We start from the raw sequence: 27,888 nt of genomic DNA on the forward strand, positions 1-27,888 counted from the left end.
CCCCCCCACACAAAATCTCTCAGCTCTGTAGCTCTGTATTTCCTATGCATCTCCCAGGGGGTGGAGGGTGTCCTGTGTGTCTACTGTGATTAAGAGGTCAGTGTCAGACTGAGAGTTCAGGTTAGCAGTGAGGCTATTCTGCGGTTGTAGTGAATTTGTCTGCTGTAAGTGAAGAATCAAGTTAGTAAAAAGTTACTAGTCTCTGTAAGGATATTTCTCATATCTCTTGCTTGAATAAGGATTAAATGGCCTTATGTGCATTTAATCAGTGATAAAAGGAATCCAAAATCATGTTATCAATTATCTATTGCATTGTAAACTGCAACAAAAAGTACTCAAGTATATCATCTGTAATAAAGATGGTCACTTTGAATTCGTTTGGTCAGCGAATTGTCCATTGGAAATCACAAGTCTTTAAAGAGACCTAGAGTGGAAACACATTTACAGGGGCATAAAGTGAAAGTAAACAGATGTCCATATCCTTTGTCATTCCACAAAAGTGGTCCTGACAAAAGGTAGTAATAATTTGTCTGCTTTCTTGTGGCAGATGCCTATTTTCTTTATGATGGGAGAGCGCAAGCAGCCTGAATCTGTCCATGCTTTTCAACTGCCTCAGGCAGGTGCTCTCTGGGCTTGAGGGGTTCAGTTGTGTGCACTAGGAATTCTTGCACAGAGTTGGGAATCCCGAGCCTCAGGAATACCTATCTGATTTCTCCACTTCCAGAGATATGCCCTGGCAATCTCTGGGGACACAGCTCTGTAAGCAGGCAAAAAGTTGCTCATTGTCTTGGCACAGCAGATCTGCTTCATTTGTTAACACCTATTTCTAGCACTAGAGTTGCATAAGCTTTTTGCTTACAATTTGTTTTTTGGCATCCATTCCAAAACTCAAATTCCAAATGAAATAGGGAGTAAAAAGAATTGTTTTTTAAAAAATAACTCCAATGAAAGCTGATGACATTAAAGTAGGAGCATTCTGGAGTAACAGAATATGAAAACTGGTAAATATTTTCCACCTCAAGGGGAGTATCTGACATATAAGACTTTAGAACAAGTAAGGCACTAATTAATTAGCGTTACAAACATAGATAATCTAAGTACAAACTGTTTTTTAAAGCATTAATTTTGCTGTATATATATTTTTTTTCCTCAAGTAAGCTACCTTTCCTGTAGCACTGGTGAGAACTCTGATTTAGAAAAAGTTCACAGACTTTTCATTGTGATTTATCTGCTATCATCACATCCATATTTTCATGTCATACACCTTGGGCTGGAAATACAGAGTTGTCTATTAATCGTATGAACAATTTCTGGAGAAGCAGAAATAAGAAGCTTCATTCTGAAAGCAGTGAGAACTGTCTGTGTCTCTTTCCCTAAACTGCCAATTAGGACAAAGTCTTTGCAAACAATTATGCTGGGCTGTGTATATTTCAAGAACACTGAAATGGAGATGCTTCCAAACTGCTTTTTTATTGTTTCCCAGAATTGAGAAATGGATTCAGTGCAGCATGCACTGATGAGTCTTTTTGTTTGCCTAAAGCCATCGTGAAACATTCCTGCATTTCCACATTGCAGGTCAATACCTAGGATGAGTGTAGTGAAGTATGAAAAAAATATATAAATATAACCTCATAAAAAAGCAAAAGACAAATAGTTTGTTGCTTCTTTTGTAAATGAGATGCTCTGCCAATAGACTTAATCATCCAGTTACTCCATAAATCAGTCATGATGCCAATGATCAAATAATTGTTCAGACTGTAAAGAGAAAGGACTCCTATGGGGAAAGTATAAGGTTTGAAGGGAGGTAGAAGCCAAAGAAATAATCCATTTTAGTTGCATCAGATTACTGCTAAATTGTCAAAGGCATGCATGGGAGTTACAATATGTGCATGGATATTCTTTGGAGATAATGGAATTTGTGGGGCATAACAACTATACAACATTTAGAAGATATACCATACATCTCTGCTTCCACTTCCATTAGTAGTTTCCTTTTTTATTTTTATCATGGTAATTAAGAAGAAAAATACAGTAATCTGGAAAATTATTCCATAGTTTGTCACACTTATTATTATAAAGCAACCTTTCCAAAGCTTTATACCTCAGAGGATTTAGAACAAATTAGGAGGAAGCTCATTGCAACAGCAATCCATCCAGATGCAAGTTATTTTTTACCAAAATTTATAAACATTAAACTGCTGCCCTACTTTTTGAATTTGGTAGTGTTTTATATGGATGTATGCACATACATACATATATATACAGTAACACATGCACACAAAACAGATCTCTCTATATACACACAAATACATGCATATCCATGTGTGTGTATGTCTATGTATATAGGCACACACATGTATACACTAAGCACAGCACAAGTATGGTGTTTATATTCACCAAAGAATCTGCAATATACTTGAAGAATTAGGGATATGTTAACAGCATTCTGAATACCCACCACTTACTGTACCTTCTACCTTATAATCAGTTCATTAATTACAAAGAAGTTAACCACAAACTACTGGTTTGGTTTAGGACCAGATAACCCTAAAGGTTCCTTTCAGCCCTACAAATCTATTGTTCTCTCACTACCCAGACTGAAGCCTCCATTTTTTTGGCCGGTAGTGTTCATAGCAGTAGAAGTATCCTTGCTTCTTGAATTTGATTGCTCACTTTCTTACAACCTTAGTGTTTTCCTGTATTAGTTAGTGTTTATGTTGATTTAGGATACATTTCTATCCTTGCAGATTTTGACAGTTTAAATAGCTCTCCATTCTTTATTAGGTTTCTTTAAACAGCTGATAAAAACCTACTTCCTCAATCTTATAGTATTCAGCCTTATCACATGAATATTTTGGAGACAGAGAAAGAGGCTTTTCACTTGTGCTAGGTAACCTTCCTCTTAGGACTCAATAGCCAGATGCATCTTCAAAAGGCATGTCTGTAAATAATTGTTGTAATTAGAAGAGTTTGGTAGGGAACTGGACTGATAAGGGTGGAAGACTGATCATCTGGATGCATGCTATTTTAGACTATAATTATGCAGCAGGTATGTATTTATGTGCTTGGACACATGGAGCTGTAAACATTTTTTCCTTATAACTTTTGAAAGAACAGTATTGTCCTTGTGACTGAAGCAACCTTTCTTATGTCTTCAATGTCTTTATCAAATGATTTGCTTAATAGGTCTCTCAATCCTACTGAGAGTCTCATTGTCCTTTATGATGGAACTAAGAAAAGAAAGGTAGATTTTTGCCTAAACAATAAAACCAGACATCTCATCTGGCTATCTCAGGAGATCTGACTGCTGACCTGGAAACCACATTCCTGACATGGATCAGAGCAGGGACCTAGTTAAAAACATTCACTTGTCTAATGAGGGAAGGCTACCCATTTCTGTTGAGTGAAATGGAGCAGGGAAATGGAAAAAAAGGAGCTGGGCAGAGCTGTTTAAAGGAATGACAGGTTCTCATTCTCAGGGAACCTCTGAGGGCACAGTGTTACTAGGAGGGATGACAGAGGGTACGAGGGCAATAGGGATCTCAAGGAAAGGTTCTGAGGGCAACCAGCCAACCCCTCAGAAGCAGTACAGAGCAAAATGAAGATAATATTATGTGCAGAGTATTGACATGCAGCACATACAGTCAATTTTTAAAAAATCTACCTAACTTTAAGGGAACTTTCTGAAGCATGAACAGAAAAATAATCAGATTCCAAACCATACAGGCAGTGAAGAGAGAATCAGAGGGACCTGGAGGAAACTGAAACAGAATTGAAGTAGCTATGCTACTTATTTTGCTGGGGGCCATTATGTTGTCAAAGAAAAAATCCCCCATAACATATATTATGGTTCAAGAACAAAAGAATATAAATAAAAAAAACCTGGTTTCTGTAAGGGTTACAAAAATGTCAACATTAGCTCACACTGCTTTTTAATGCACAGAAAATATGGTAACAGATGACTATTTCAAGACTTCATAAAGGTGATAGCTCCTGTATAATTTTTAGTTATCAAATGTTATAGAAACCTTAAAAATACATTAGGTGCATTAGGTAGGCAGATAATAGCCCAAACGCAACTGTCAGATACATATAGATTCCTAGCAAAGTCACCTACACACCTGGGGACAGAACTGCACTCGCCGTGGGCTGGTAGATTCTCAAAATTGTTTAAAAGCTATACTTTTAACAATTGTTTTGATTACATTTTCAATAGAGCTACAACTGAACATGGCCTACTGGCTGAGGCCAAAACCATAAGGAACCTGTCATTTTATTATTGTCACCAGACAGAGAAAATTGCTGCCAGCAAATTGACAGGAAAATCCTATATTGAAACATTAAACAACAATAATAAAAGAGCTATCATGATGGGAGCTTTCCTTTTACAGGTCTCAACCTGCAGGGTATAAAAAACAAACAAAAAAACCCCACAAGATTGCAGCATGAACTTCAGGCTAGCAAGAGTGAAGGGTCAACAGGAGTTTCTTATTAAGCCACCAATAACTCAGTTTTAAGAATCTAATTTAAAATGTGAACAGACTTTAGATTTTTACTTTCCTTCTTCTTGCACAGGAAAGTGAGCAGCTGTGATACTGACCACCCAAAGAAGACTACTAGGACTGGAATAAGAGTTAGAAGCATGAGTCCTTTACATTTTCAAACCACTGTAAGCCTCACGCAATACCTAAGCAAGTCAAAGTGAAGACTCTCACTGATATCAGTGGGCCAAATCTCTTATTAAGGAAAACTCTAGCTAAGCTCTGTTGTAGAACAAAACCCCACAGTCTTCCATACCTATAGATGCTATTTCTTTCACAGAACCAGGCAGCCCTAACACAAAAAATCTCATTAAAATGTAAGTAAAAGGGATTGCAGGGGAACTCAGTATTTGAGATAAAGAAATAGATATTAAAATATGTGACCATGAAAACAAACATAATGCAACAAATGTCACTTAAGGAAGATCTCCTGCTGCTTGGCAAAGGCCTAAAATACAGTGAAATTGCCCCAGTGCTGTTTTGTGCAGCTGTGTGGGTAGGGAAGGCCTGAGCCTGACCACTTGGAATTTCACTTGCCCTTGGTCTTTGTGGAGCAGGGATTGGTGCGTGGGTGGGATGGTGAAAACAGTACAGACTCCAGGGTCACAAACTGCAAAGATTTAATGATAACTGTGCATAGCGTGACAGGACAGCACAGGGAAAGGAATTTTCCCCAATCTTGGTGGGTTTCTTCAACAAAACATACTTCTTTGGACTTAATTATTTTCTATGAAAACCCATGAACATTACCCTGGGAGGCCCATATAAGCTTTACAATGACCATCATATAAATATCTGATGCTAAAGACAAGGAGGACTTTGGTGAAAAAGTAGGTCTAAATCTATTTCTACCACCTCTCAGATACTGCTTGTTGGTTACAGAGATGATTTCCTTCTCATTAATGACAAACTGTAATCTAGGTGAGTGGTTCCCAACCTTTTTTGTGCCATGGACTGGCATGGAAGCATTGGAGCTGGCTGCCTCCATCCCAGGGCTGTCCCACCTCCCAGCTTTAATTTCGCATGTCACTGCTGGCAGCAGAAGCCGCATGCCTGGGTGGACAGACATGGGGCCAAGCAGGGTGCACATGCCACAAGCCAGCAGCAAACGTGGCACGGCCCAGTGGGGGGATCTAGGTTACAAGGATTTCAGAATCCTGAAACAGCTCTCTCTTTTTTCTCCCCAAGAAGTAACCTCTTTCAAACAGTTCTGAATCTTAAAGGAGTTGCAGATAGCTAATAAGGCATGACATTCACCATTCGAGTATATTTTTCTCCATAAATAACAAATTCACTAAAATCCAATACATTTTACACCAATGGTGCTCAACGTACCTGATCCTGTGAGCTAGTTGAGTGGCATAGAGCCTGTCCAGAGACTGGATCCTGTGCATAGGGTTGATCCATGGGCCTAAATCAGCATGGGGTTGGCACATGGGGTCGATCTGTGAGTGCACTCCAGTTCATCTACCTGACCCCATACTCCAGATCCAGCCATGGACCGACCCTGAGTGCCGGTACAATCTGTGCACAGGAAAACATCATCTGGCCCATGGATCCCAAAATTTGGCATCCAGGATATGATGGCAATATTAATTGCCATGGCTCTGGGAACCATGGCAATTAATGCTGCTAATGCTCCCCCACTGCTGCCGGTGAGATCCTACCACTGCTATCCTGTCACCAAATTTCTGGACCCAACAGGAACCCCATGGCCCAATGACATGGCTCCGGGGGCAGAATCCAATCTGAGGCCTGTAGATTGATCAGCATTGCTCTATGCTGATCTACATTTCCATGTTTCTGGGTTCCAAATACTTAGTGGCTTTGGAATCCTATTTTGTTGTTAAGCCTTCTTATCCAGATCACATAATGTTGTAATTCACTTATATAAGTCTTCATGACTTCATGGAGAATTTGCTCTGTGAAAGGAGATCTGTGCTAATTTACATATAGACCAAAAATATATTATGCACTCTGTGTGTGCAAATTACGGCCCTCAGATGAAAACATTTTTACAGTGCTTGGCTTTACAGGGTACTACCACATATGAAAAATGAAAGGAAATGGCCCAGAGATTTGAATGTAGGCCAAGGGGCATATTCCTCCCAAGTGCATAAGCACACTATCAGTATTGAATGCATATTGCATGAGGAAAAAATTCTCTAAAATGGAAGACTATTGTTTACACTTAAAAAATATTTACATATGACTATAATCACAAGAGTTATTGTTTTGCTCTTATACTTTGTTTTTAAGGTTTTCAAAGCTATCTAGCGATTTTAGATTCATAGCTTATTTTAAACTGCAGTAGCAGGGGGGCATGAATCTAAATTGCCTAGACCAGCGGTGGCCAACCTGCAGTACAGGTACCACAAGTGGTACAGGCAGCCTGTGTGTGTGGCATGAGGAACATCAGAGAGGGATCAGGGAGCACAGTGGCACAGCAGGGAGGAAAAAAGCAAATTAGCATTCTGGCAGGGAGCACAGGGAAGAAAGTGGAAAGCAGAGCATCAGATCAGGCAGGGAGCAGAATGCAGAGCAGCAGATCAAGCAGGGGAAGAGGATTGGAATGGCATGCAGGGAGGGTATGGTACCAAGTTGTATACCTGCCAGAAAAGTTAGCATACCTGCCAGAAATGTTGGCCATCACTGATCTAGACTGTTTGATTTAGTAAAAATAATCTAGATTTCTTCTTTTCTGCCAATTCATATGTCTGGATAACATGCTCCATTAAAGAATTAGACAATGGTGGAGCTGGGGAAATGAAAAGGGTGAATCAGATATCAAAATATTATGTCTGTATATGTGTTCAACAATAATCCTCCGTGGAAGGGACTGTCTCTTCTGTCAATGCAACACCAAATGCAGTGGGGCCTTTGAACATTGTTATACTGAAAACAATAATAATAATAAAAATAATAATAATACTAAAGGCAGCATTTGTTTTTAACACAGCTAATTGTCCTCCTTTTTTGCCATTTCATTTTATCATACAATTGAGATGAACTCTAGACTTAAAAATCTGAAGAAAGATCATTTACCATATTGTCCCTCTTTATATCCAGTTACAATTGCTAGTAGGAACTTACAAAAAAAAAAAAGGAACCTCCCTTAGGAATAGCCTCTCCTTTTAAGTGTTTGTTTTCCATTATTTCAGTAGTTTTATCTTCAGAGGATGGGAAAAGAAGAAAAGAAAGGTCAAAGGTAAAAAATTTCAATGCTGGTGTAATCCCCAAGCAGCATTATCCCCTCACAGAAATAGCTAGGATATGGCAAATTAAGTATATTCATTTTCCTTCCTGCGCATCACTTGTAATAGAGTCTGAATCTACAGAAACATGGAACAATAAGAAAGCAAGTGAATTCTCACTGAAATCACTGCATATATTCTGGTGAAGCTCAAAGCAGTTCTTTTAGCATATATTTTGCAACAGGATCTCTCTTGCTCTCTCTTATTGTATATGTAAATTCAGCAATGCATATTCACACCTTTTTGCTAGTCCTATATAAGCTGATGTGGAAGATCATTGGGTCAAATACAGGAATCCTAGGTGTCTTGCAGATAACATGGATGGTCTGTGGCTATGTAGGATACGTCCATGCTAATATCTAAGTTGACCAACCCAAGCCATGACAGCCAGCCCTTTCCCAAATCTGAATGAGATTCCCTAGAGACTGAATCTGAATGTGATTATTGTCATACAGTGATTTCTCTTACTTGTGCATAATAAGCCTTGTCTTTCTTTCTGTTTTTGACTCTAATTACAGCCAATAGAGACAGAAAGTAGGCTTGTAGAAGAGCTAAACAGGAACAGGAAGTTGTGGGACTGTGGCTTTGCTTCTGGCCTGGAGCACCATGGTAAATTCTAAAGCCACTGCAGGAAAGGGTGGCCTAGTAGGAGGCTTGACCTCTGACCCTGAAGTTCCACAGACTTTCCAGAGTTGGTTTGGATATCAGCCATAGACTGAGTTTAGGGGTTTCTAGTATAAATGTTTGGTGGGTTTGGGCTTATGCATGGCCATTAGATCAGTCCTAGGTTGGAGGCATAGATAACACCTCCAAGGTACATCAATCACCAAGTCACTCCATTACCATTATCTAGTGGATGTAGTGGATATGCAGCAATACCTGGGGTCAGGTCAGAGCACTGATCTTTTGTTACACAGATTATTATGTACACATGCCTGACTGTCAATGGCATGACATAGCTTGGGTGGAATACATAAATCAAGAGCCATGAGTGAACAACTTTGACTCCGAACAAAATTTTGATCAGGGAACAACTATTATTGGCACTAGAACTCAATTTTTAAAGTTGGTTAGAGGGCAACTTAGTGTAGCACACATATAACTAAAATAGATATTTGAGCACTTAGACACTGAATTAGATGCTCTAAATTTGAAAACTGTCCCCCCCAGTTCTGGAATGGAACCTAACAGCTCATCATACAGATTTAATGGAATTGTACTGTGCTAATGGAGCAATGTGAGATTGGCAGCGCTCTTCTCACCAGGAAAATGCACGCTCCAAAAACTGATAAAACATTCAGGCTCAGATGTCCCCACAGACAATGCCTGGTTTATCTTAAATTTAAAAATATTTTCAAAATCAAATTAAATTCTAGAGTGTTTTCCAAGAAAAATTTGTTGATTGAATTATTTCCCCTTTTATTGCAAATATTTAGAGAAGGAAAAACTGGATGTTTTAAGAATCCTATAGAAATGAAGAAAGGAGGCAGACTTAATGGACTTCCCTAATTCAGAATTTCCTTGTCTTGTGCATGCTTTTAACTGTAATGTTATGTGACATTAAATGGCTTCTTAATAAGAAAAAAGAATGGGTGTAAGGTTACTTGTGTAAGTGTTACTTCATTTCATCTCATCATAGCCGGCAGGCAGCCCCCACACTGAAGCACCCTCGTGCCCCAGCCAGCCTGTCACCATCTACACAAGTATTGCAGCGGAGTAAATAATTCCACCATAAAGTAGTACTCGTGTTGGGCAGTACTATCCAATGGCAGTTAATTAGTTTACTCTGGCGTAATAGCACCACTTGTGTAGACACCGATGATTTACTAATTAGGCAACTCTGCAGTAAGTGTCTTACGTAATGCACCCACTGGCACTAATGTTATCTTATTTTTCATGGCATTATGTGTATACATTCACGGAACCACTGCTTCTCTTCATCTGATTGTTAGGCTTTCAGTAGCAATTTGTCACATGGACTAGCCTAGTACATAAGAAAGGATTTTCACTGCTGCATGATGAATTTTCTTAAGAAATATTGCAGTGGTAGTAAGTACAACAAACTTAAAATACTGTAGTTTAAATTTGACTTTCCTTTTCCAGATGTATCTCTGAAAAAAATGTAGTTATTTTTCTACACGCAAATTGCATTCATGATGGTATCACCTTTCTTCTCGTCTATGGGGACCTCTTTGAATTTATAATAATTTTGACTTGTATTTCATACCTTCCAGCTCCCTGCAGCCAAGTTCTGCAATGCACCTGCTGCACCTTCCAGTGTGTCTGGATTTGAGCACTCGGAGAGAAGTGTGAGGTAGGGTTTGACTATTGAAGGGTGCCACAGCATCTGGATTCCTTTTGGTGGTTCTGCACAGTCTGGGAGAGGTCCTACTCCATCCCACTGTTGGAAAGAACAAATCTAATGTCACCAAAGATACTCATATCATTGAGAAAAATATTTAACCTTTTTTTAATATATAGGTCCACTATCAAAAGCAGCATTCCTCACCTTTAACCATAATATGAAATCCTGGACAGAGGCAGAGAATTTTCCTCCCAGTACTCTTCCGAAAATAGCTTTTTGACGGTACTTGACCTAACCATTGATGAAAATCTTTAAGTACTCTATCTAATTAACATAATGAGAACAATTAGCTTCCACTGCATAACTTTTTGGGGGGGATGGGGGAAGGGGAAATGGGACAAAACCTACTGACAAGCACTTGTATCAACAAAACTTATTGGGCGTTTTGCATGAAAAAATAAAAAAAATATGAAAAAGGAAATTCTCTATTTGAGTGATCTTTTGGATGCTGCCTTTTCAGTGGAAACTACTCTGAAAAAATAAATGATGGGTGAGCTCTGGCTCTTTTCATCTGACAGGTCTGGATAGTGGACTATTGTCCAACATGGGCTTTGGTTAAACCTGTACTCCTATGAGGTTTAGACACTAATATTTCACATCAAGCTGGAAAAAGGAGCCCTATTGCAGAGGAAAAAGAGTCCCCTCTTTCCAGTAGAACTCACAGCATCCATTTTTGACTGTTGGAAAGTCTATTAAAATGCTATTCATGGCCATTTTAAAACAAGGAATAAAATCTGAGCCACATTTTTAAAAATCTTCTAAAACATTTCAATACTATCTTTTCCTTTAACTCACACAACACATAAAATCCACAACGTGACACTGGCATAAGATAAAGGTTTTCATAGCACTAGTTTAGGATGACTCATTGGGCATGTCTATATATGCTATTAATGTGCTGTAATATGCTGTAATCTTACTGCACAGTAAAATAATGTAAAGTAAGCTTTCCCTGGAATCATGTCTACATGTGCACCCAACAGGAGCAGTGCAGTGCAGGGCTACTCCTGCCCTCCTCTGCTCCCTTACAGCAGCCAGTGGGAGATCCAGGTTTCCCCACATGCCAGCCTGGGCTGGGAGGGGGCACCGTGGTCTAGGCTGGGCTCTGGTGGGCAGGGGGGCTGTCTCACCTCTGGGGCAGCTGCCTCCAGTCACTGTGCCCCAATTGGCAGATCAGGGTGCAGTGCTGGGAAACTGTCCCCTCCCCCAAGCAGCTGTTTCCCAGCCCTGCACTCCAATTGGCAGATCAGGGCATGGGGCTGGAAAACAGCTGTTGGGAGAAGGAACAGTTGTCCTGTCCCCATCTCCCCCATCCCCCACTACCTGGGCTCACTGGGGGCAATTTGCTCCTGGTTACCTGTCTACACATGCACTACTGTGCAGTAGCTACAGGTAGTATCCAACTGAACAGCAGACTAACCTACTGCACAGTAAATGCTGTGCACACATAGACACTGACACTTTACTGTGCAGTAGATTAGTATACTGTACAGTAAAGCATCTCGTGTAGACATGCCCATTGTGGCTTTGTCACTTGAGAGGAATGTGGTCAATAAAAATTTATGCAGGTAAAACATTCACCTCTACCATTCTATCATGTGGCCTAAATGCATCAGTACATGCATAAACTGAAAGCTCAATAAGTTTCTGGTTGAATCCCACAAAATTTAATGTAGTTAACTCATGTAGTCCATTATGACATGCCATGAAGGATATTCACATTGCAGGAAAGTAAGATTTTTTTAAAATTCTAGATGTCAGCGGCAGTTTACGTATGATTTAAAGCTAAGTATAATGTCATACATATTCAAAGTAAAACATGATGTCTAAACCCCGAGCTTGTTTGAACTGACATGGCTGTATTGACTTTAAAAAATCTGTATACTTAATTGCCCTGGGTCTCAACCTACCATAGTCAAAGCAATGTAATTCATGCTTTTATCATTCTCTGATTTAGAAACACCCAGGCCAGAGATGGCTGTCCAGATGTAGACTAGGATTAGCAGAGACTACTGTGGTAAGGAATTGTCACATGGAATTTCCTCCCCATTTCAGCCTGGTTGTAAGAAATCATACCTTTGTTTTAAAAAAGAAAAAAAAAAAAAGAGAGGGGAGAACCAAACATTGATTTCACACGAGGTAAGAAAGAAAATACATGTGGGAAGCCCATGTTAAGCAACTGTAGGAACATTTCACAAGGTTCCGTTCCAGAGAGAAGGGAGTAAAGAATCTGATTTCTTAATTCACTATTGCTGAGAAACTGAGATATGCCAATTCTTTGTTCATACTGTTCATACAAGTCACCAACATACTATAAAAAACCAGCTTCTTGGATTCATAGCCATATTCTGGCCTTTGGACAACTTGGGGGGAAAAACAAACAGAAAAAAAGGGGTGGGGGGTGGCAAAATGCTGGATCTGCCTACCATCTTCCCTCACAGATACAATCAGCCTCCAAATGAAGGGAGGTTAGACAGTAGCCGTGGAGTCCTTTGGGGATCAGATCCTACTGTGGTAGTGCAGACCTCAGACTGGCTTGATGGTGACTTCCTTTTACTTCCCTGTCTCTGTACCATTAAATGTGGGAATTTTCAAGAGGAGCTCAGTGTGGAGTATAACTTAGGCTCATTTGTGCATTAGTAACAGCATCCACATCTGTAACTGTGTGTCAATAAGACAGTTGCACCACTTGCATTGCAGCTGAAGTATCTTATTTCAATGAAGTGGGAGACATGTATGAATAGAAGTATGTTCTAAAAGAAGTGGTAATTTAGGTGGGCTGCATTTGCTGTAGTATCCTATGTGGCCTCCTATATAAAATGGGGGCATTAAAACATGTAAGGATACATTACTTTTCTCTGCAGGGTTTCCTTATGCTTCCTCAGCTACCAAATACATTGTTAGAAAGTAGGATAAACAGTTAATCCAGGAGATAATTTTCCATTGTTCTGTAAAGTGACCCATGCATCTCCAAAATGTCTTTTATTACATGTCCCACTTAATGGCTGTTGAATAAATAGGAAAGAAATAAAGAAGACAACCGATGTAAGAATCTTCTTTGATGACAACTAGAGTAGTTCAAAGTGCTGTTTTGTTGTTTGAGGGCTTTGGAGCACTGTGACTTGTTAATGTTGAAGAAAAGGAGACATTTCAAAGCTAGCAAATCTGTGTGACCTTTATCTCGATGCTTTCTTCAACCTTTCATAGAAGTTAATAATAAAAACCTTCAATTGTCCAAGGCAAAATTATTTTCACAAGCTGTAATATTACAGTAAATGCTTCTCCAATATCTGCTGTGGCAAGCTGAAGTTACTTTCTACCAAGAACTATTCAATATTAATGAATTGAAGTAGTGAGCTGAAAGACTGTGCCCAGAGAATTACATAGTGGTAATCCATCAGGAGTGATCAATAAGTTCTATTTGAGATAGCCTGTACTATAGATATACAGGGAACCTCTCAGAAGGATGAGGGCTATATACTCCTCCTAGCTTATATTAAAAAGACTAAAGTCCTGAACAAAAGCTCCTTCCAGCCCTCTTTGTTTCTGCTGTAATTTACAAAGATACCGTGAAACTGACAGAAGCTGGGAGTTATGTGGATGAACTATGGCCCTGCTTCTCTGTCCTCCCCCACCCCCCACACACACTTCCTAAAACCAATCCACACATAAAAAGGTGCAAAGAATTACACAAATCACAGAAATTCCCCAAATCTTTTCCATTTTAATCTATTTCAAAAGCAAAGATTTATTAATCATTCCTGTCCATACTATTCCTATAGTCTATTCCTTCTCTGAAGAGGCGGTTGGGGGACAATTCTGTTTTTGTGAACCAGCAGTACTTCCCCTTTACTCTCAGACTCTACTGTTGTTCAGTTTGCATGCGTCTATAGAACCAAATCCTCACTCTGTTCCCCATGGCAATGAAGGTAACATTAGCCCTTTACACTCCTAGATGGCAGAGAACTGATCAAAAGCTGGAATTTCTATTCCCCTGGAAATTCCAAAATCCCAAAGAAAGAAAATTGGGAGAAAAACAAGATCTTTACAAACCATTTAAATGATAGTGGTTTTAAGGCTGGATACTGTCCACTGCTGCCAGGCCTGCTGGCTCCCTGTCAGCACAACAAACTGGCAGGAAGCCAGCAGTCAAAGGGCCCTCAAAACTATGGCTGAGGGAGGAGCCTTTATGTTTGACAGCCAGAGTTCACAGCCTCTGCAAGCTGTGGCTCTGCAGTCCAAAGGCAGGAGTTGCTGCAAATCAAGGACATCTTATGGTTTCCAGCTCCAGCACATTCTATATGTCAGAGTTGCCCTGGAACAGTAGGCTCTGTAAGCCCTGGAGTCCCAGCAACCCACCAGGCAGGCTGGCAAGTAACTAGACACATTTTGGACAGAAAACTGTTTGCCAGCCACACTCCCACTGGAGCCCTGAATGAAATCGCTAGAAGCTCAACAAATCCAATAAGATTCTATGAAACATTCAACAATTTGTAAAAAACAATTGCCGCAAAAAATTCCTGACTAGCTCTGAGGACTCCAAACCAGGCTGCCTGTTCCTGAAAGCAATCAAGATGGCCCAGAAAGGGGCATATAGCATCTCCAAGTTTGGCACCTACAACTGTCTTGCAGGGGTCGAAGCATCTATAGAAATGAACTTCCCACTTAGTCACTCATTGCTTCATGGATCCTGTCCCTCAGTGCACCCCTTGAATTCAGTAATGTCTATGGAACATGATAGACAACATGATGGCAAAGTGGGGCTCCCTGACTAGTCACAGTGCTAGTTTCCCCACTTGCCTTTGGGCATACCACCCACCTGACTCTCCTGCCATGCCTTGTTGTTAATTAATTAATGATCTTAATTAGGTGGGAGGCTGCGCATTTCTTGCCCCGATGCCAGGGGGTGCTATCTGTGGCTCCAATCCTCCCCTACACCGCACCCAAGCCTTGCAGATGGCATCCAGATGACAGTGCTCCTGCCCAACAGCCAGACCAACCTTAGGCCTCGTTGTCAGGCCTCAGTCACACGCACATCCATACCACCCTCCTATCAGTAGGGCCTCTCACACTCCACCCTCTCTCACAGGGTCTCTTTCACTCATCAACAACTTATTCTGTCTTGCTTCCTCTTGGAGTGGGCCCCTGAGGCCATAGGTTTTATCTAGTTTGTACATTGGGTAGCAGACGTACCGTCTTTTGGGCCTCTCCCATGATGCTTACCAGGGTAGTGGCCAGCCAATTACCTGACCAGATCTAAGCTTGCTCTGTCCCCTTCCGGGGCAACTCTATACACACACACACTCTGGGCTCTCAGCACTCTAGTGCTTCTTCCCCCCACTGGGATCCCAGCATGGGTTTGTTGTGGGTAGGTCTTGCTTGACCAATCTCATTTCCTTCTATGACCAGGTGACCTATCACCTGGACAAGAGAGAAGAGATTGATGTCATATATCTTGACTTCAAAAAAGCCTTTGATCTTGTATCCCATGATCACCTCTTAGCAAAACTGGCCAATTGTGGCCTTGGGTCCACCACGATCCGCTGGCTGGGAAATTGGCTCCATGGTCGGACCCAGAGGGTGGTAATTGACGGAAGTTAATCATCATGGTGTCCTGGGACCAGTGGGGTCCCCCAAGGCTCTGTCCTTGGACCCATATTGTTCAACATCTTCATTCATGATGTGGACATTGGAGTCAGGAGTGGACTGGCCAAGTTTGTGGATGACACCAAACTTTGGGGCAAAGCATCCACACCAGAAGACAGGCGGGTGATCCAGGCTGACCTGGACAGGCTCAGCAAATGGGCAGATGAGAACCCGATGGTGTTTAACACCGAAAAATGCAAGGTTCTCCACCTTGGGAAGAAAAACCTGCAGCATCCTTACAGGCTTGGCAGTGCTATGCTGGCTAGCACCATGGAAGAAAGAGACTTGGGGGTCATCATTGACCACAAAATGAACATGAGCCTGCAACATGATGCTGTAGCTAGTACAGCGACCAAAATGCTGGCTTGCATCCATAGATGCTTCTCAAGCAAATCCCGGGATGTCATTCTCCCCTTGTACTTGGCCTTGGTGAGGCCGCAGCTGGAGTACTGTGTCCAGTTTTGGGCTCCACAATTCAAAAAGGATGTGGAGAAGCTTGAGAGAGTCCAGAGGAGAGCCACGTGCATGATCAGAGGTCAGGAAACCAGACCTTATGAAGAGAGGCTGAGAGCCATGGCGCTCTTTAGCCTGGAAAAGCGCAGGCTCAGGGGTGATCTGATGGCCACCTAGAAGTTTATCAGGGGTGACCACCAGTATGTGGGGGAATGTTTGTTCACCAGAGCGCCCCAAGGGATGACGAGGTCAAATAGTCATAAACTACTGCAAGACCATTTCAGGCTGGACATAACAAATAATTTCTTTACTGTCTGAGCCCCCAAGGGCTGGAACAGCCTGCCATTGGAGGTGGTTTAAGCACCTATGTTGAACACCTTCAAAAGTAAACTGGATGCTTATCTTGCTGGGATCCAATGACCCCAGCTGACTTCCTGCCCTTTGGGCGGGGGGCTGGACTCGATAATCTTATGAGGTCCCTTCCAGCCCTAATGTCTATGAAATCTATGAAATCCCTCCACTCTGCTGCCTTTCTAGGGCCACCCCTCGCCAGGACGTTCTTATCCTCACACCAGGACTGGTGCTCCAAGCTCTCATGGAGACTCTCACTCCCCCCTGCAGAGCAGCAGGTCATTGTGCTCACCTATAGGTCCCACTTTCAACCCACACTCAACCTTCCAACAGTGGAGGACTTACTGGGGTCAGGACTCACCCCTATCTTATGGACTGAGCCCCTTACTCGGCCTCTGGCCCAAACTACAGCCTCAGGAATCCAAAGACATACCTAAACCTGCTCCCCTCACTTGGGACTCCACACCACCCCCTTCACTCAGGATTCCATGGGGCTTCCCTCCCCAGTGGGCTCAGGTGGCCATAACCATGCCTAGCCACAACTGCCTTTCCTCAGGGCCCTACACCTCACAGAGCTCAGGTGGCTGCAGCCATGTCTGGCCCCACCCCTCTGATGTTACGTAACCCACCTGAAGGTGAGGGCTAGGGTTAAGGTGCCCCTACCCTCCTTTCACTGGGGTGATAACTGGCCTGGCATTTCCTGGGGGCTCCTGAGCCACTGATAGCCTCACCAGGCCACCCACTCCAGCATGGCTGGGGGAAACCCCAGAACAGACCTCCCTCCCTTGCCTTCCCACTCTCTCATCCTGAGAGAGCAGAGGAGCTTGGGGAGAGGGATGGTACTAGGGAACAGATGCTGTAGACATGCAGCCTCTCTCACTGGATCAGCCCCAAAGGGGAGCTCAATTACACACCCTCCCGATCCAACAGCAAATGCCTGTTGGATCAAGAGAGTCAGTCTAACTCATGGTGCTTTCTGTGAAGCACCATGGGTTAGACCAGGGAGCTACATGTCTGTCAGTGCCCACTGTCACTCCTCTTTCTAGAATGGAAAGAGAAACCTATGGGGCAAAGAGTGACAGCTGATCCTATGCTTTGGGCCACAGACTTTTTTAAGCTTCTCTCTCAAGACCTCCCTTATATTATTCCCCACTGCTCAGAGGACTGAGTCATCTACTCTGTCCATGGGGGCAGGAGGTGGGCAGTTAGATAACACTGTACTTGAGTGGCCTCATTACCAGCTGCAGAGGTACTCTGTGATATCAAGCAAAGGTTGGGGGTTCCAGCTGACTCCTTAACAATGGAGGGGTAGGGATTTGCGTGTCTGTGGATATGTTTATATGTTCATTAATGTGCTTTAGGTAACGTGTATTAAATCTAGTACTGCCATTGTGAGGTACTAAGAAAATGTGCATTAGCCTATTTTAATGCATATTAAATAAAGAGCATTTTTGTGACACTTTAATGTGCATTAAAATAAGCAAAAGTGCATTAAAGTGCATGTGTAGATGTGCCATGTGTGCAGGAAAATGAGGGAGCAAAAGCAAAAGCTAGTCTTGCACAGCACACTTAAGTGCTATTCAAGCACATCAGTCAACATCTCTCATCTACTAAAGTGCAGCTCAGTCAAAAGCTAGTATTCCTCTATCTCAGCCTCTGTCTCAATCTCTTTACTTTACTTCATATGATTCAAACATGCCTTGCACTATCCCCTAAAAGTTGACAAATGCAGACAAATGCACCAGGCAAGAAAGACTGGTGCAACTTTTGTTGGACAGGCTACAGACAAGCATCTCAGGGCTTTATACATTTAACAGATAAGGCAAGCCAGAATTTTATAAGCTGCTGGTTCATTGCTAATTAACACCAGGCACAGTATCCTTTGTGGTGGTAAAGAATGTCACAAATGACTAGTAACATGCTTTGTAATGGAGCTGTAAAATAAAGCAGGCTTTCATTTTTAATCTTTCATACCAGGCTCAAACAAATGACTAAACTGAGTAAGAGTCATCATGTATCTCTCTGTATTTTTGGCAGTCACCACCAGTGTCCAAGCACATCCAACAGCAACACACACTGGCATAAGCAGAAGAATGGCCTGAATACCCTCCAATGGTTTTGGCTGCTGATTATACAACAGATGTGACAATGCTGGCCAGCAACCCCATTCCACAGGTGTTGTATAACTGCTCAAATAATCCATTTTCCTTTGGAGGGCAGCCCCAATCACACTCTTCAGGATGCTGTTTTAACTGGGTTCCTAAGCCAGAAAAGAGGAAGCTTTCCTTTCCTTGCAGTGATGATCTCTTTTTAGAAACTGAACCATGATCTCCCTGGAGTGGCAGGCTTTACAACCACCTAGCATAATAACACATGGTATGTCACTCAGCTGGGAATGGCATTTAAGTTGAAATGTTGCTGTTGTCGCTCAAGGCTTCTGACAGAAGGTAAAACAGAAGGTCATACTCATTTCAGAAGTGCCACTTATAATCAAAATACAGATTTCAGACCACAGTCTGATCTTACACTGAAAATTGCATGTAACTATAGCTGCGGAACAGGAGAAACTCAAAAGAAGTATAAAATCAATCCCAGGGAGATCAAAATCTGACCAATCTCCTCTTAGTAGGGAAAGGCAAATAACCAATGCAAGCATGGTGAGTTATATAAGTAGAAGCATAGTCAGTGTTATTAGCAGCTAGCTTGGGCCATTATTGAAATATAGACTACAGCCGTTATTTTTTCTTAACCACTCTTCTCATATTCATTGTTTCCTCTTGAACTGAAAAACTAAATTTGTTGGCTGCAGTGAGGATACAACTGTAAGCGCCATAATTATTACAGGTGGGAAAACGTGGTTCCATCTGAAAGAGACAAGGTAATGTAGAGAGGTAAATGACTCGAATGCTCATGTCCAGGGGTACAGCCCTAAGAGTCACATGCCTTGGTGTGGTGTTAATCGTGTAGCAGTTGACCACAAATAAGGACCACAGAATGGAATGCAAGGTAGAATAATAGAGGAAAAACAATAGCAACACTTGGCACTAGACAAAAATGAAGGCAAATAAATTTCACTTATCTTTACTGCAGTCTTTATTAGACTAAAGATTTCACAAATACCAAGATTAGGACTTGCTGTGTTCTGGACAATGGTCAGAAGATTTAATTCTAGTGAGTTTTGGAACTATGTGACAAGGTGGGAGGCTGGGTCTGCTTTCAATGAAGTCAGCATGAATTTTAGTAAAGACTTCAAGAGGTACCAGACTACGTTCTTTGGTGGTCCTTTTATCAAAACAGGGATGCTTATTCTGAATTAAGCTGGAAGCTGTTCTCAGCTGGATCTATTGTTCAGATCCCAGAGAGGTTTTGTAAGGAAAAAGTTAAAATGAAATGTGTCTGTCTTATTTTTTTTCAATAAAATTGATGGAATGACCTCATCTGTTTTAAAAAGCATCCGGAAAAGAGAAACATGTTTTGTGTTGACACTTTTTTTCTTCCTTAAAGTTTACAGACTACTAGTAATTTCTTAAGTTATATAAAGGGGAAGCTAAAAGACACAAAATTATGCATGAGTTTATTTTTTTCTTACAAGAGATAAACCTATAAATTCAGCCACATCTAATATTTCAAATAATTTGGCATTACTGACTACTGTTCCCCTCTAAAAGACAAATATAATCACTTAAACAGGAATCTCATTACAGGGAAAAAGGGGGAAAAGGAAACACGCTGTAATAGAAGAGTAAATCACTAGAGCGAAAACCTAAAATTAACTGAAATTCATTGAAATACAAATATTTTACACCTGTTTTTCTCCAAAGAAATTTCTATCCAAGAATGCTGTAGTCTTGCTAAAGTAAAAGGACTATTCGTACTTTCCATGCAGCTCTTAAAGTTACACATAAGAGCAGTTGGTTCATTCAAAGATATTACCCACAATAGTTCTTGTCTCTCACATGTTTCCTGTACCATCATGGCTGCAGCAGCACTTCAATACTGCCATAGGTGCATATAATAATTAGTAGAAAGAATTTCCATGACTCTAACCTCAATAATGTCCCAAGTCTTAAAGGATAAATTTGTGCCTTCTCCCTCACTGCAGAGGGGAGATTTTTACAGATTTAAAGGAACTTTGTGGGAATGATGTCCAAGAACATTATCTTAGCGTTGGGCTGAGCTCAATTAGACGGCAACCTTTGCTATATACACGTGGGTTTCTACTTCTGCCACTCTTTAACAAGGAGAATGACAGGACTGAATTATTATTTCTCCATTATCATTTATGCTTTAGGTACTTAGAAAAGCCAGATAATCACCAGGAGTTTGAAGAGAATGTATTTTATTTTTTGGAGTCTGAAGAATTTTTCAGAAAGGCTATATAAGTATGACTATGCTGTTAGAAACAAGCTCTGATTCATGCCAATGCTGTATGGTTAGAGGATGAGGTTGATGGGCAGTTGAGTATCTTTAGAGCATGCTTTCTTGTTTATTTAATCTCTTTCAGATTTTCTCCTGCAGGTTATGTGTGTTTTAGATATTAGAAGCCAACAACTGTCCTGAGTTAGCGCATCCAAAGAAGGTTACATGTGCGTACTCTGACAATTTAGTTCCAAGAAGGCTACCTGTGCTCATGCTGACAATTTAGTTACTCAAGAGCTGGGGCAGTCTTCAGAACTTTATTATGAAATATTTATGGGAATAAATGCTTTATTGGCAGTGCACTTGGAGAAACGAACTAGCTAAGGTGAACACCTGGGAAGTGCATGCTGTTTTCTAAAGAACTAAGCTGGGCAGTGGTTCGAGGCTGCAAATGAAAATAAATGAGGAAAGGCAGGTTTTGGGGGGGAAAAAACAAAACCTGAAACCAGCCAGAAAAAATAACTAAATGGATTTTTATGATAAAATCTATATACAAACATTGGGTAACTCACACACCGGGGAGATGGTATACTGTTGAGGGGATTTGGTGCTGGCTATGCATAAACCTGAGGCAGGCGAAGATACTGGCCAAATTTAACAATCTGCAGAATAATGCAACTATTAAAAATTGCTTTTTTACCAGGAAGACAAAGAGCAGTAAAATATCTGTGCGGAGTGCTGCAGACAAAGTGACTAGCCTATCCTCTGGAAAGGAAGCATTAAGGGGTCCAGTTTGCTCTGCTTTCCAGTGGGAAGTGAGTTTACCGGGGGTTCTGAAAAGCAAAGCAGCAAAGAACCATTTGAAGCCAGACTCTGGAAGGAATAGAAGTACATCTCTGAAGAGACAAACTACTGCAGGGACTGGCAGATCCTGTGTATTAGAAAGAACATTTGCTTATGTCATATATATAGGGATGTGTGTGTGTACACATAACTGCTCTTACCTTTTTTGTCAATTATCTGAGATAATAAATACTATTAAATGTATTTTAAGCTGGGGGTAGTGATCTGCACTGTCAAAAGATAGAGCTAAGTTCTAGATCACTCCCTGCCTGCCTGGGTTTTTCACCTGCCAAAGCAGCTGAGAGAGCTACAGCATGGGCTGGTGTGGAAAGAAACTTAGTAGGCTGATTAGCATGCTTACTAATAATTCTCTATCCCATTTACTGTCCCAGAGTAGCATTCTATTTAAATCAGTGACATGTTAGGAGAAGTCCGCTACAGTCAACACCAGTCAAGGGGAATATGGTGTAATGTTATTAGGTTCTGCATAGATCTCAAATAGTCTCTGTCTTTTTGGTCCTGCAGGCATAGTAGCCATACACAGGATTTAGAAAGGATGGATTGAAATCCAGGGTGGGGATATTGTCAAGATTAACAGGAAAAAGAAAAAAAACATGCTAAGCATTATTAGAAAAATTCAATATCAATCTAACAATCTAAGGCATTTTAAGATGCCTATCACTGTGCAAAGTGCTGAAGTGGGCGTAATTTATTCCCTCACTGCACAACAGTTTAGTGAGCATAAATTTGAAATTATATGCACAGTTCCATTCACCATTTTCTTTAAAAAGGATATTAAACCCTTCAGTTTGATGGACAAGAGCAGTTCCACAGAAGCCTCTGCCCTGCCGTGTGCTGATAATGAATGATTATAGGAATAGAAAAGGTACATCTGAGGGCAAGCAGAATAATATAGGTATTAAGGGATCCAGCCAAAAGTGTTAAGATTAACCCAGTGCACCTGAAAAAAAAGAGAAGATTTAGAAGGAAGTTCTAAGGTATAAAGATTTCTCAAAGGGCTGATGGAGGTAATCGATGCCACAAGGTTACTGCATGAAATGCAGGACAGAGATGACACAATCTTAACTTACAGGGATATGTTGAAAAGAATTTCATGTACTATTAGGATATTTGTTGATAAATGGAATAAACAGGGAAAGCAACAAGAATATCTCACAATTAGGTGCAGAATTTCTCTGTTTCTCTGTCTCTCACACACTCATTATTTTTATGCCTTGTTTGCTTTTAACACATACCTGTCACCATATTTAATATCAATAAAGTTAGGCAGAAGGCAAGGTAGGGTAGCAGACTTACAGGTAATTACATTCTACTACAAGGTAGTCTTACAGACTAGCTGAATCACCTCTGCCTTGCTTTCTGCCTGACTTCAGACTAACACCGCTAAGTACCTTTCTCAGCTCAGTTCGAAGTTGGGAAGGTAAAGGTAAGTGTCAAAGATACCATAGAGACTAAATGGAACCTTCATTGATTCATAGGCAGAGAGCATCTGCTTAATCATGGGCTCCTGTAAGCATACTGATCATGCTTTACTGAACTGCTGAACAGTCAGATGACAGACCTCTCTTTTCCAGTAATGAAGCAAGAGCTACCTGTGAAGCTGCACAGGTACCAGAATGTGTAAAAACAGAGAGAAAGTCAAACTTGTGATTGGGCAGATCTACATGAGAGGCTATGGTGATGCAGCACCAGTGGGCATGAACCGTGACACCAATTCTCATAATAGAGATGTCACAATAGACTTCCTCTCTTATCCACATTCTAATTTGTATTCTATTTCTTTTCCCAAATCCTGTTGCTTTACTGTTGATGATGCAAAATGGATGCTGTTTTAAAAGCAAGTGAAGTCAACTCTCTCTTCATATGTATTCAGTGAGCCAGGTCATCAACTACTGCAAATGGTTGTAATTCCATTGAAATCACAGTGCTTTTGAAATTATTTGATACTCATGGAGTTACACCAATGTACAACAGTTGAGTGTCTGCACGGCACTTAAGATTCTTTCAGATGAAAAACAAATATACTATAAATAAACAAAATTGGAGCTCTGGGCATATGAAAGGTTAGTATCCACAACATCTTATTGAATTTTCCATCTCAATTCAATACAAATATAACTCTCCTTATATTTGCAATAAAGTCTTTGGTTTGAGATGTAATATGACACTGACATGCCTATTTGAAACCTATGTACTTACCAGGCACTGTAAGTTGGACTATTGTGAAAAAAAATCATGGTATTAAACTGAATTTTCAGTTTCTTTCTTGAGTTCTTAAAATAAGAATTATACAGATTAGAATACACTGTTACAGGCTGTAGGTCAAATTTACTGGTGATGTAAAAGAACAAAATTTCACCCCTGTAAATGGGGTTGCAACTTTGTGGTTCCATTAGTACAGGAATGCAAAGGATTTACATATACTTACAGTCACACTCAAAGCATGTCAACAACTAAAAGTCTGAAGTATAAACTTTCTAGTTAACATGTATACAAAAGTCACATTGCACTGCATGTCAGGAGGGATTTTCAAAACTGTCTAAGTTACCTACTGGTCTAAATTTTGTTGCCTTTCACTAGGACCTGTTCTCTTAAGTCACTAAAATAATTCTGAAGTCCCCAGCCCAGTATAAACACTTTTTGACATACTGGATCACATCACAAATAGCAATGCACATAGCAGATCATGAGCTTCTTACTTCTAGGTGCCTTTCTTCCGGAGAGACATCTGGGTTCTATATCCCATGTCAATGGAGGCAACTCCCTTGCAGCAGCCCTGACTCTGATGCCTAACTTCTAAAGAAGTTCAGATATACTCTTGTGCTTAACATTTCCTATTGGCTAACTCTAGGCAGCTCTCTGTGCAGAGTATAGTTTTTTCTGGATTACTCTTCTGTGGAGTTTAACTCTCCCCCAGCCTGGGGTGCAGGCAGCAATTGTCTAACTCTGGGCTTTGCATTCCACTCCAAGGCTAGGTGTCTAAAAGTTAGGCGCTGCATTGCCATACTTGGAGGAGCCAAAGCCCTGCTATAGACTGGGCCACTTGCATCCTGTGAGTTTGTGATCAGATCTCTCTAGTTCCACTTCAAGTCAAATTAAACCTGGTGAAATTTCATTTACATTCCAAGTTATTCTTTCTTAAGGAGGCCAAAGGAAATAAAGCACACAAACCCGTGTTAAAATGATAAGAGGTTCACCTCTGTCTTTCTAATGCTAAAATCATAGAAAAGTAGAGCTGGAAGGTCACATAGGGAAGGAAGTTTAAAACTAAGGCTTTTTACTTCATCCTTAATTTACTGTGTTTAAGCTATTCAGGAATGGTAAGAGAGGAAGAACAGTAAGATTTCTTGTACAGTATCAAAACATACTTTCACCACATACAACTGTAAGACAAGAATGCTGCTTACTCTGGATAAAACTGCTATAGAATGTAGATGGTATCAGGTGACTCATGTCACCTGTATTTTCACAGAGAAGAAAACCCTTGACAAATGACAATACTAAAAAAAGTTATTTGTTTATTACAGTACTGTGCTGCAACTGTGCAAGTGAATTTAGAACTCTGCCTTTAAACTTTTCTTTTGCTATTTTCTAATGTCTGAACTTGACCCATCAGATAGTAAAAATTGTAAAGAATATGGACTGTTAATGTTTCTGAGTTACTGCACATCAATATGACTTACCTTTATAGCCTCCATTTAAATAATTTACTTTTTAAAACAATTATATTGTGTGACGAACTAAATTTTATTCTAACGCGTTCTGTCCTGGACCTTTTAAAACTTGAATAAGTGGTTAAAGCAGGTAGGACCATTCTGAAAGGGAGGTGAAAGAAACTGCCTGAAACCATCATACATAGTTTTTAAAATTTCATATTCCACTAAGCATTTGTACTGTATCACTACGTGTGTCCAGCAGCAACTTTAAGCAGAAGGAATGTGAAAGGAGCTTTACAGTAATAACTTTCTGTCAGCTCTTTTCAAATTTACAGACATGTAATGTATTCCCGAGGGAAATTCAATAAAGAAAAAGCAGGAGATAAGATAAATGCATTTTAAATTTAACTAAGCTAAAACATAAATGGCAGCAACTTAAATAATATAGGCAAAATGAATGACCAACACCTCTTTTTAATCATGTGTCGATAACGTTGTTTGTTAAACTATGTTGAATTGAACTGGAGACTTTTCCCAGTTTGATCCCCTGTTTAAGCATAGTCCTTTTTGTATTCTCTCAGCATTTAGAGGTTATCTTTTAACAGAGCATGGAAAGATCTAAGTGCTTACCTACTTCCAACAGCTAAATCCTCATGCACTACATGGACCATTTATTCCTGAATTACAACTCATTTCAGATAAAATAAGTACAGACAGGAGACTATAATCAATTGGACAGAAGACCTTTGAAGGACAGCCTTCAAACTTTTGCTCTCAGGAACTATGCTGTAAGGTGATGTGCCAGTCCTGCACCTACCACTTCCACAACTAAAGCCAGGTATACACACAAACCGGTATAACTGACTGAAAACCACAACAGAACAGAAGTTTGGCACACACAGACTGGTTTAAAAATGGCAGAACCCCATCTTAGATAGACTTGGATGGATGTAGCATCAGACTTTAGCAATTTAGGTTAGACAAGTCTATCAAAATTCTGTACTAGATCCTCTAGAGACTAAAGTTAGGGCACATTCCCCTGGCCTCCTAGGCTGCTTTGCAGGTCCCTGCTAACTCCCCATCACAGGGCAGCACACTAGCCTTGTCCCATTGTTGTCTGCTCTGGCTGAGCAGGCTCTCATGGCTGTTAGTGTCAACTGCACAGTGTGGGGGAGGCTTAGTTATAATAGCAAGAACAAGCATCCCCCTGCCAACACATTCACACACATGCATGTCCATTAGGTGCCCTGAGGAGTGAGTGTAGTGCTGAAGAGGGGTGGGCTGGGTGTACAGGGTCACAGTGCTAGTAGGTTGGAAGGTAAGCAGTGTGTGTGTGTATCCATGCCCTTCCCATGCCAGCAGTGTGTGGGCACCGCGGGCTGGGCTGTCAGTGTGATCGGGGGGCACCCAGCTGCACCCTGCATTCATACCCCAGGATGTGTGTGTATGTGTATCTGGGTGAGACTCACTGCACAGTGCACACTCCAAATAGTAGCAGCTGCAGGAAAAGGCAGCATGTGGGGGGATGGAACCTGAAGCAGATGCTGGGCCTGATGTTGAGCTTCCCCCTTTGTTCCCCAAAGCCCTTCTCCCAGGCAGCAGCAGGACTTAGCAGAGGTCTCAGCCTCCTTCCTCCCACCCTTCACCTGAGCCGGGCACTTCACCTACTCAGATTTGCACTCAGGCTAGGTGGGCTGGATCTAATCATGCTGCTTCCACTGCTGCCAGTTCCTCTCTCTGTCCCTGGGTAAAGGGATTTATTTATTAATGTCCCATGATGTGTCCAAGCAGCAGCAAAGAGGAGTTGGAGGGAGCCCTCGGCTGGGGAGCTGAGCTGGGCGTGATGGCTGCTGCTGCTCCTGACCTGTCATTGCTGCTGCTGTGTGAACAAGGCTCCAGGCTGCTTGGGAATGGTGTTGAGGGTAGCAGCAGTGGTGGCAGCTACAGCATCACTTGGTGGGTGGAGTGGAGGCTTCTCCTGGAGATGCCTTCTGGGCTACCCAATCCAGCTCTTCAGCTGGTTTGGTGCACTCGGAGGGGAGCAGAGGAGCCTGCCAAGGACAGAGTGGGAGGGTAGGGAGGCAGGTAAGTGGGGGCTGCAGCAGGGTGGGGCTCCCCACTCTCCTGCAGGGGCAAGAGGCACCTGCAGTGGCTGCAGGCAAGGCTGAGACCCCAGGTCTCCAGCCAGCACAGTTGAGGAGGGTCTGTGTAGTGGGGGCCTCCATTTCCCCCACACTGCTCAGCATGGCTGAGATCTGGCACAACCTGCAGCCTTGCTTCCTGCCTATTGCTGTCAGCCAGGTTGGGCAGTATGGTGGGAGGGAATGGAGGCTCCCACCATATGGGCTCCCATCTGTGCTGGCTTGAGTCTGGGGGGCATGGCAGGGGGCTCTACTCCC

General features: G+C 41.5%; 1 protein-coding gene across 6 annotated transcripts in view; it reads right to left on the reverse strand.

Annotated features, from left to right (window-relative positions):
• CTNND2 (catenin delta 2) overlaps nucleotides 1–27,888 on the reverse strand; it is a 1,155,395-nt gene that overhangs the window by 123,341 nt on the left and 1,004,166 nt on the right. For all 6 annotated transcript variants that reach the window (XM_019521196.1, XM_019521188.1, XM_019521179.1 and 3 more), the window contains one exon: nucleotides 10,023–10,196. In XM_019521196.1, coding sequence (XP_019376741.1) covers nucleotides 10,023–10,196 — 174 coding nt within the window. The remainder of the gene's footprint in view (nucleotides 1–10,022; nucleotides 10,197–27,888) is intronic.

This window comes from Gavialis gangeticus, unplaced genomic scaffold, assembly GCF_001723915.1.
Source record: "Gavialis gangeticus isolate Ggan-Ray unplaced genomic scaffold, GavGan_comp1, whole genome shotgun sequence".
In the NCBI taxonomy this organism is placed as follows: Eukaryota; Metazoa; Chordata; order Crocodylia; family Gavialidae; genus Gavialis; species Gavialis gangeticus.